Raw genomic sequence first — 11,643 nt, forward strand, 5'->3', positions numbered from 1 at the left:
CTAACTATACAATCTTTGTGGAAATCGTGATACACTAGGCTACCATTCAAAGGTTTAATTCAAGTCAAGTCATCTTCATTTATATAACAAAGATTGTTTCAAAGTTGCTTTACAGAGATAAACGTATAATTTAAGGTAACAGATTGTTTTGGCTTTATCGGTTCTTGAATAATGTAACCTAGGTAACCCTCACGGAAAAGATCGTTTAAACAAGTGTGTAGGCTACCTACTTCTTTTAATCTAAAAATAAGAAAGTATGCTTTCAGTCTACTTTTGGTAACACTTTATTTTAAGGTGAAATCAACCTATAGCCTACGTTACAAGTAGCCTAACTAACCCTGAACCAAATACCATAACTCTATAGTAGGCCTAAGTACATGTATATAATACTCGCAGTACTTATTTGAGTAACAATGTAACTACATCATCTTAAAATAAAGTGTAACCCTAATTTTTATGTAGCTACTTCACAGAAATATAGGCTATACTTAACTTAAACTGTCTAAGTATGTTTGGTCTATACTTATACTCAGTCTTTTGATCTTGTAGTTGTGTTTACACATTTGATTAAGTAGCCTTTTAAATACTTTTTTTACCCACATAGTTTTACATCATACCGAGTAGCCTATGTGAATTTTTGTGTAGTCCACTGGTAGTGTCCATAGGAATTTACTTAAAGTATTAACAGTTAAAGGTAAATTTCATGTATAAAAATGAATACATAATAGGGACATAATACATAAAGTGCACACATAACATCCCAGATAGCAGACCGATGTCGATTCAACGTTGATTTTTAGTTGTAAAGGTTAGTAGTATCAATCATCAATCAAATTTCAACGTTGAATCAACTTCAGAACGTTATTACACCGAAAATAAAACATCGATTCAACATTGAAATGCGGTTGAATGGCGTGTCTGACGTTGATTCAACGTTAATTCGATGAGCAAAACGATGTTGTTTCAATGTCACAAGAAACGTCGTTTCCACATTGATTCAATGTCAGTTTGCTATCTGGGATATAAACAGTAAACTATAAGTATGATTTTAAGTTCACTTAAAGAAAAGTAGTTTACTGAGAGTCTACTTCAAAGTGTGGCCTACTTTCATAAACAAAAAAAATGGGTTACACTTCATTTTAAGGTGTCATTGTTACAGTGTAAATATATATTTAAGTACTGAGTAATATTAAGCAACTACATGTAGGCTACTTACTACTTACAATAGGGTTAGGGTAGGATTAGGGTTTGGTTGAGGGTTAGTTGCATGTAATTATGCATAATTTACTGTTATTGTATATGTACATTATCTAACAAGGACACTGTAAAATAAAGTGTTACCAAAAAATGTGCTATACAAGTAGTAGTAAACTATCAGTATACCTGAGTTCACTTGCATTATAGATGCAGTTCAAACAATAAACTTAGTTGTAAACTAGTTGTGTACTCAAAATTTACTGTAACACTTAAAGGGATACTTCAGGATTTAGCATTAAGCAGTGTATCAGTAGAAAACCTGTAGTATTTTCAAATTACCGTGCTTTCCTCCCTCCCTGAGACGAGAGATTTATGTATTTTTTGTTTGTAGAAAATCCTCCGATGATGAAGCAGAAATCGTCATTTTACGTCATCAGAAAGCTTTTTTTGGCCAGAGGCTAGAGACTACAGCCAGTAGAAGGCGCTAGATCCGCATGTTTTCAACCCGCCCATAGTGTGGGATCTCCCTCGAGAATGTACAAATAGTGTCAGCCATCTTTTATTTGGAGGCTAAGCTAACAGACTCTTGTTCTGTGGAGAAAGCGGAGTAGTAGGGGTTAAAAAGTGCCGCTCATCAGTAATCACGCCACCGGCCTCGCGGCGTTCTCCCGCGGCCGTCAGTCTCGTCCTGCTCGCCACAGTAAACATGATGAATGGCGACTGTAGAACGCAAAAGCCGAATCCCGGACATTTTTTGCCATCTCGAAATCCCGGGCAGACTCGTCACGGAGACTCACTGGTAGCCTAGCCTTGTTTAACTGCGCTCTCTTACCGGTAGGCGTGGCCTCGTAGGGCAGCGAAGCAAGTGCATTCTGGGAGTTGTTGTCTTTCATCCACATAAGCCACAAATACATTTTCTGGCTTTTCTCAGTCTAGAAGGCTCCAAATTCAAAAATAATTTCACATTTCTACTACATACATGACCCAATTTAAATACACATTCTTTCATCTTTACAGCGGTGGAGTATCCCTTTAAAGTATAATTAAAAGTATACTTTTATCAACTAAAAAGTGGGCCAATTTAGTCCCAAGTATTGAAAAAGCACTTATACAAGGATACTTCTAGTACATTGATATTATTAGTAAACCACATGCCCACTTCCCAAACAGCAACACATTTTGTATAAGACGTGTAAGGGTTAATGCCCGACGAGGTGTCCATTGTCAGGCATTAATGGACGACGGTTGCCTCCGCCGAAGTCCATTAATACCTGACAATGGACACCTCGAAGGGCATTAACCCGCTTATACCACGTTCACTTGCCAAATAACACATTTTTAAAACATTAGTTTATATTTTAATTAGTTTTACAATCGAAATCTAACGGTTTTAGATCTCCTTTACTAGGTAGGTGTCCTACATCACTTTTTAATGGACACCCTGCAGCCAATCAGTATCGAGTATTCACCCAGACCATGGTATAAATATAATTAAAGCATGCCGTGTTATGGGGAAGTGTCATAAATACAATAACAGGAAAAAAAAGTTTCTTGCCTTCTAATATCATGTCATGACATTCTTTCAAGATATTGACATTTGAAATATTAAAATGAAAACTATAACAATAAGAGCAAACAGTTGCCCATGTTTATATCTCTGTCAAACTAGCTTGGCGTGTGACTGGTAAAGGATTACAGCTCAGCCTGGACTTTAGTTTATGACAGTGACATTGGTGTGTCGTGTCCAGAGTTTCTCCTCCCTCAGAGACAGAGACAGAGCACGCGAGAGGAGTCTGCAATGATGCTCCTGTAACTCTTCATGAAATACAGTTTACTCGCTGAAGAAGACAGATAGTTATTACTACAGCCATGTCACGATATCACAAAGCAGCCATTGACGGCTATTTGGAGCTGCTGAAAGAAGCCACAAGAAAAGACCTGAACACCCCGGATGAGGACGGCATGACACCCACTCTCTGGGCCGCTTACCACGGACACATTGAAGCTCTTCAGCTGGTATGCAGCCGAGGGTGAGCTCAGAAAACACACACACAACAACACTTATCTACAGCATACTGACCATGTTTAGTGTACCGACGGCTAGGTTTAAACATTTCATCAAATCTATACATTGAGCTTTCATCCAGAATCATTTTTGTTTTATTTTAAGTTACAGTTTTACCATGGTTGTTGTTACCTTGCTTTGTTTGTCTCACAACTGTTTTTAATCATTGAAGGCCATAGATATCATCCATGTTACATAGCTAACAATCTATTACTATATAAGATCTTGATCCTTTTGTAATCTAGGACTTTATATTATTACAGTGGGTACCTTGTGAAAAATAAGTGTGCTTAATTGTATTGAATTTGCACTTGTGGTGTCCTTAAAATCTTAAACAAAAGCATATATTTCTTTAAAAAACTGTAAGTTTGTAGGTAATATAATAGTAATGAAACAAAAGGCCACTTAAGTTTCTTAACACACTTAAGTAGACTTTAAAAAGTGCACTTTGCAATATTTTCAAGGTTTACTGTAAAGTTTGATGTGTTGACTAACAAAGCACATGTGAAGTACTTGAAGTAGAATTCAAGTACAATTAAAATCAAGTACAATACTTGAAGTACAATTAAAACTGTTGTACATAAACATTTAAAGTTAATATTTTAAATGTACTTATTTACACTACATGACACACGTTTCAACAGAAATTACATTAAAGTGTATTTTAGTGTATCATAAATGCTTCTCCGTACATTCAGCAGTAACTTTAACCATATTTCAAAGACAACAGAAGTAATAAGAGCATAAAAGATGTGCTTAAGTCCTACTTAAGTGAGCAAAAAACGCATTTACATTTTAAATTGCTTTTAATATAAACTTAAACTGTAATACATTGCAATTGAATTGCAGCATGCAATAAAGTGTCTAGAAACATCACATTCATTTCACACTTAAGTTTATTCTTTTCAATTATATTATCTCCGTAATAAGTACTCTTTTAAAAAAGTATGCTAAATTGTGCTGCTTTTTCACGAGGGCTTATTATATACATTACATATTCCCCAGATTAAACCAGCTTTATGACCTTTGGGCGGTTCCCTTAGAGTCGTTTTACTTTATGAGAAAATCAATCATCGCGTGTACTACCGCAAATCACATAAACTGACGTTATCAGTATAATAGCCTTCCACTGAAATACTCAGCATGGTAAAAGCTTATTAGAATTACACTATTTATTTAGTTTCTCTCTGGTAGCTCTGTGTCCTCCTCTGACTTTCTTTCTCGCATGATCTGCTGCGTACATCGTTTGTAAAATTCCCAGAGTTGACGCCAAGAGTTTAATCAGCCAAATTAGTTATGCAAATCTGGAACAAAAGGCCTCTTCATCCTTCCAGGGTTCATGCAGCATTAGCTCGGGGTAGAGTTTATTTATTCAGTGCCGCGCTGAGGCCGATCTCACTCAAAGAGCACTGATTGCCATGGTTGGCCCTCAAACTGTAGGCTATACAAGCACCTTTCTAAATGTGATGAACACAAATGGGTATGGGTACTGGGTATGGATATTCAGAGATAGTCTAAAAGTTATGTCTCTCTCTTTCACTTTTTTTAATGATACTTTTCACAACCTGTGCCGCTTGTACTGTATGCCTCATCCGCTGATGAACAGATGGTGCTCAGTGAGATAAGCTCTTGTAGATATTGTAATCAGAGATTTTATGGGTGGACCTTTTGGACTTTCCTTTTACAGCCGGTTACATATTAACTCTTTGGATGGATTTAACCTAAAGCATCATATAAGTTACGAGAAAATATGTCAGGGTGGAATTTTAATTGCTGCTGCTGGGGACAAATGAGTCGGAGAGGTGCCAAAGATTGTAGTTATTTTACTGTTGCTCATTAACATGTTTATAATTATATTTTTTGGAGAAGATGTATACATTTACATGTTTTAAAGTTAAAAAAACATTGTATTTTCTCATACTGTTCACTCCGCAGAAGTAGCAGTGCTTCGCCTTCTGAGAATATAGTTCCCAGTATGTATACGGTTAGAAGATGGCTGCGTTTACCTCCAGTCTTTGTGCTAAGCTAGGCTAGCGGTATGTGCGTCAGATGGAGTTACGTTACTCACGGAGAAATAAGGGGTATGTATGGACTTATCTAACTCTGGGGGATACGGTGAATAAGCTAAAGTCCCAAAAAGGCGGCGTGTTCCTTTAAAGGCCCACCTTCCTAAACACACAGTCTTCTCTGATTGGTCAGCTGGCCAAATCTGTTGTGATTGGTCTTAGAGCTTGTGTGAGAAACGTAATGCCGCTTACAATAATCGGTTTTCCGCTTCTGAGGATTCGTGAGCAGTTGCAAACAGTATATCTATGGGAACTATGACATCGGTATTGTCGAACAAGTTTGAGCTAAAGTTTGATAATGAGAGCTCCTTGTCATAGCAAAATCATTTATCCAACACTTTTGGTGACATGGAAATGGCAGGACAACAATCGACTCAAGGCATTTTAGGCATTGCAGTGTACTTTGTACCTTGTAACTGTGGATTGTTTACAGGCACAAAAAGCTAAATTACACACTAAAAGGAAATAAGCATATTAAGTTCCCTTTAAGGCCTGTTAAGACAAAGAACAATGACTATAACTATATTAGCGTCCACACAAATGGACGATACCGCTGATTACTATAAACAGGCAGCAGATATGTAGTTTTTTAAAAGCAGGATGGATTCTGATAGGTGTCATTATTCGTATCGTTCATCAGCTGTAAAAAAAATAAATAAAAAAAAATAATAATTCCTGTGAGTGTTGTTCCAACTACATCGTTATTATTATAACTGTGGTGTTAGAACTAGAACAATTAAAAAAACTTCATAGTTATAGCTATCGTCCTTGGTGTGAACGGGTCTTTATTCCCTCGTCTTGAATTACAAACTACATTTTCATGATACTAGAGTGGTGTGGATGAATTATGAACATTGCTGACCGTTTGCTAACTTCTAAGTTGTTGTAGTTGAGATCAGCTCATTCAAGTCCGAGTCCAGTAGGTTGAGCCCGAGTCAAGACTGCGACTACCACCAGACACCAACATAGTGATCCGGCCCACGTCTGGTATATGTGTTGAATCCACATTTACCAGATGTGGCCCGGATTTTGTTAGATTATATGCGTGAGTCGGTACAGATCACATATGCGTAGTGTTGAAGTACTCAAGACAAAATCCATTACAAAACCAAGTTCATGAGAATATGGACTCAGACCAGTCTCAAGTACTTCATCACTGCTGGGTGGATGCTAAGCCACTGCTAGTTGGTTTCTAGGTTGTTCTCTGTGGTTTCTTAATAGTCTAAGTCAAAAGAGCCCATCCCCAAGTCTCCATGATATTGCTCAAGTCCCTCCTTCAGTGTAATGGGAATTTCCTCTCCTGTTTATCGCTGCCACCTAATTTAGGAAACTAACAGCACCTCTTTTCAACAAGCAGCATGATTTGAGGTGCTATTAATGTCCATAGTACAAGCACACAGACAACCCAGACAGCATAATAGTGTCGGCCCAGATCCGGCCCACATCCCCCGTTGAATCCACATGTACCAGATGTGGCCCGGATCTGGGCCGACATTATGTTGCTGTCTGGGAAACCCTTAACCCTATGTATGAGAAATAGAAATAGTGTTGCAAGCACCATTAATTATAAGTATCAATTTACTGACTGCTCTGTGCAATACCTACTATGATTGTTCATTATTATCTGTCTTGTAGGGGGGATCCGAACAAAAGTGACATCTGGGGGAACACGCCTTTGCATCACGCCTCTGCAAACGGACACATGCAGATCGTCAGCTTCTTAGTGAACTTTGGAGCCAACCTCTTCGCTCTGGACAATGATTTCCACACTCCCATGGACGTAGCTGCCTCTCGAGACCATATGGACTGCGTCCGATTCCTGGACACTGCGGCTGCCCAACAGACAGGCCAGAACGCCAAAAAGGTAGCACGTCTGAAAGATCAGGCCACTAAAGATGCCGAGCGCAGAGTGAAGCAGTGCGAACGGGTACAGAAGAGACATCAGAGTAAGATGGACAAGATGTCCCGTGGCGGCTCGGTCTCGGAGGGAAGTTCCCATTCCGCCACGGGTACCTTGAGCAGCGTGACTGGCGATCAGTTCTCCAAACTCATTGCAGCAGACACCAATGGATCGGCCTCTTCGACGATCAAGGGAACCCTCCAGCGCAAATTTGGGAAGAAGGACAAAGGGACAGTGAGTAGACAAGGGGACGGCAATGTCATTTTTGTCAAACAAGACAGCGTCTCGCAAGAGAAACCTGGTTTTGTTGACGTCTTCAATGAGCAGGATGAAATTCAGGATGATGATGACGATGCCGAGCGAGGATTGGACGACGAGGGAGCCAGTCAGGTGAAGTCTATTTTTGAAAGGCCTGGTCTTGGGAAAATGGTCTTCCGTAGGAACTTCTCCATGGAAATGTCCATGGACCCTGAAGACCTCCCCTTTGGTAATACAGAAGACCTTGGGTTCCTCGTCCGTCAAGAGTTGTTGGAAACTGTGGATGAAGGACTCGGCGGATTGGACGAGGATTCAGAACTGCCTTGGAATGAAGAGGAGATTGGTCTGGATGAGGATGAGGAGACCTCACACTTGGATTCGTTCTTGGCGTCGATCGGCCTTTTGGATTTTGGTCCTGTGTTCACCCGTGAACACTTGGATCTTGAAGCCCTGATGCTCTGCTCAGATGATGATCTCAAAGGCATCCGCATCCAGCTGGGGCCACGCAAAAAGATCCTGGAAGCGTCGGCTCGCAGGAAAGTTGCGCTGGAGCAGCCTGGGGTTATGAAGGACACCTTCCTTTAATAACGCGTTGCACTCAGTTCTGCTGTACACAGACATTTACAGTTTATCTCAGCGGACACTACTTTACCATCATGTAGGTGTTATTTCATAGCTGACTTTCTGTGATTTCAATGATTTTACACATTAATACACCAGTTAAAATGTCCTTCATGTAGTACAATAAGTTTAAACTCACACACAAACTTAAGCAATGATTTTTTGAGAATCAACCCTTTTTTTTGAAGAATATGTTGATTTCTGCTGCCTTTTCATCTCTGAAAAAGAGAACACATCTCTAAATAAATATAACACTGTTCTTTTCTAAAGATGTTCTGTCTGTCTGTCCGTCCATCCATCCATCTATAGGAATTACCAAACACATCCTGTAATTAGAGACGCTATATAGAATATTATAGCATTATACTTTTTAATGTCTGTTAACAGAATTAAACCGAAACAAAGGAGAGGGATCATTTTACCAGTAACTTCATCATAAGGCATTTGAGATGAAGGAACTAACGTCTGCAGCTCAGCCACAGGTCCTTCAAGTAGACGATGAATGAAACAATTAGTTGAAAATACATCTGTTGATCATTAAATACATCCACAATAATGCATACTTTCTTTTCCTCCTGGACTTCTTTTCCATTGCACTGGCGTCGACAGCATCCACAGAGGTCTGATCTAGACATCAGAAACAACTGTGGTGGGTTTGTGCTCTGTGTGTTTGGACTGTTTCAGATACATGTAAAGAGAAAAGCCTGGCACTGACGCAGCTGCTGCTTCTTCCACTGCGATCTTCAGTACTTCCTCTTCAACAGGCTCTTGCTGGAGCGTCTCCTCTGGCTGCAGTTCTCCTTTTACAGGCTTGAAACAGTCCTTTGGTTCTTCACGTCATCTTCTTTCGTCTCCAGAGCTGAAAAATGTCAGTGTAACGCTTCCTGAGCAGCCTGCGAATGCTAGCGCAAACAAAGAAAAGGTCCAACTCCGTTCGAAACAGATGAGATGATGTGGCATGTAATGACCAGTGTTGCCAGATTGGGTGGTTTTGAATTTGATTGTGCGGGTAAAAAAGGGTTTGGGTGGGTGGATAAAATTTGGGATGGTTAGGGGTCAGTTCGAACATCTACATTTTAAAGTCTAATTGGTTAAAAATCTAAACTAAAGTGTGCATGTAGTCCATAAAATCAGTCATCTTCATGGCAGACGCGATTTAGCGCGATAACTTGTAGATGTGCCTTTTGCCTTTTGAAGGATATAGGCTATTCATTAAAGGGGGGGTAAAATACTAGTTTCAGTCAATCTCATGTTAATCTTGAGTACCTATAGAGTAATAGTGCGTCCTTCATATCTCCAAAAAGTCTTTAGTTTCATCATATTTATAAAATAAAAATACACCTTTCCGATTCTATCCGGAAAAAGCCGAGGTCCTTGATTCTGGGCGTGGGCGGAGCCATAGAGTCAAGCGGGAGCAGCTTGAGCCAGCAGTAACACTGGGTTCTTTCTTTGGGAAGCTGAACAAGGTAAACTTTCCCTCACATCCCAAAACACACTTTTTTGGAGACATTCTTGACATCAACCATTCCTATTTAGCGCTGCTGATGATGATTTCCAGTAGTAGCCCGTCGTTGAGCGCGGTCTTTCTCTCCTCTGGTCGACGTGTGCGTGAACGCGCTTTTCCGAGAGCAATGCTCATATAAGGAGTTCCACTCTGGTCTACGTCATTAGATCTACGATAGAAAAAAACCAGTCGAAACGTGTTGCAACCCGGAAGTATGATTTTCAGCACAGAAATTCTCTGTTATTCGTTCAAAATAACTTTTCAAACTTTGGCCATTATTAGCATGAGTATCCATCTTTTTAACACTGTAAACAACTCTGAATACATGAAACACCATTGTATCCCCCCCTTTAAATATAAATATGTAATGTAATGATGCAGTGCTGGGTAATAATGAATACATGAATACATGTATGCAATGAATACATTGAATACATTAAATACATTAAATACATGAAACTTGAATTTTCACTATATTTTGAGGATAAAATGTATAGTTTTACTCAATACATTTCTCATTGAGATTGACTGTATAATTACATTGATCTCTTGATGAGTGCAGCGCTGGTTGTATGGTTTAACGCGCACACCCTGTAGTTTTAGGAGTACCGAACACATTAGTTTAGATTAGATCGTAAGTTATGATTTTCAGCACAGAAATTCTCTGTTATTCGTTCAAAATAACTTTTCAAACTTTGGCCATTATTAGCATGAGTATCCATCTTTTTAACACTGTAAACAACTCTGAATACATGAAACACCATTGTACCCCCCCTTTAAATATAAATATGTAATGTAATGATGCAGTGCTGGGTAATAATGAATACATGAATACATGTATGCAATGAATACATTGAATACATTAAATACATTAAATACATTAAATACATGAAACTTGAATTTTCACTATATTTTGAGGATAAAATGTATACTTTTACTCAATACATTTCTCATTGAGATTGACTGTATAATTACATTGATCTCTTGATGAGTGCAGCGCTGGTTGTATGGTTTAACGCGCACACCCTGTAGTTTTAGGAGTACCGAACACATTAGTTTAGATTAGATCGTAAGTTATGACTATAACTATGGATCTATGAGACCGAATGATGACCGTCACCACGGTCTTACCTTGAATGACGCCATTCTGCTAGCTCTCCTCGAGACCTAATATAAACAATGTCAGATGACTGACCCCAAGTGGTTGGTTCGCTATAAAACATCCGGATGAACCGAACACTTCCTCTTGCCTGGAACGCCTCAGTTCATCCCGAGTGACAAGAAATGGTGACGGTCATCATTCGGTCTCATAGATCCATAGTTATAGTCATAACTTACGATCTATTTCGACCTCACTCAGACCGTCACCACGGTCTTACCTTGGATGACTAGTGCCATCAAGGTCACGAGGGAATGTAAGCCTCTCCTTCTTCACATCCCTGCTTAGCGGCTGAGAGCAGAATTGTGGACCCAAGCGTAACTGGGTCCGCCACATTGACCCTGTAATACCGGGCAAAGGTACAAGGTGAGCTCCATGATGCCGCTGCACATATGTCCGTTAGTGCCACCCCTTTCAGTGCTGCCCAGGATGTGGCCAGACTCCTGGTAGAATGAGCTACCAGGTTCCCTGGGACTGGTAAGCTCTGACTGGAGTATGTGTGTGCAATAGTGTCTACTATCCAATGTGATAGGCGCTGTTTCGAGGCTGGTTTTCCGACACTTTTCTTATCAAAACACAAAAACAACTGAGTGTGTAAATGTCGTAACGACTGTGTCCGCTCAATGTATGTGCGAAGTGCTCGAACTGGACATAAGGTAGCAAGATCAAGTTCTGTAGAAGAGAGATCAGGATCAGGTTGAAACGCTGCAAGTTCGATTACTTGATTGATCGTGCAAGTATTAAGAACTTTAGGCAGGAAAGCCGGGTTCGGCCAAAGAGAGACCCCTGAATAGTTTGCTTTCCATCTCAGACAGTCTTTATCTACTGTTAAAGAATGTAACTCACCCACTCTCTTTGCTGAACAGATAGCAA

The 11,643-nt window shown here is 39.7% G+C and overlaps 1 protein-coding gene across 1 annotated transcript; it reads left to right on the forward strand.

The window, feature by feature from the left end:
- Window positions 1-2,866: 2,866 nt before the first annotated feature.
- anks4b (ankyrin repeat and sterile alpha motif domain containing 4B) lies at window positions 2,867-8,668 on the forward strand. Its single transcript, XM_079630661.1, has 2 exons — window positions 2,867-3,227; window positions 6,964-8,668. Exons 1-2 carry the CDS (start codon window positions 3,067-3,069, stop codon window positions 8,069-8,071), a joined length of 1,269 nt encoding a protein of 422 aa, XP_079486787.1. The 5' UTR covers window positions 2,867-3,066; the 3' UTR covers window positions 8,072-8,668.
- The last annotated feature ends 2,975 nt before the right edge of the window (window positions 8,669-11,643 follow it).

Source organism: Phoxinus phoxinus (genome assembly GCF_949152265.1).
Source record: "Phoxinus phoxinus genome assembly, chromosome: 1".
Lineage (NCBI taxonomy): Eukaryota > Metazoa > Chordata > Actinopteri > Cypriniformes > Leuciscidae > Phoxinus > Phoxinus phoxinus.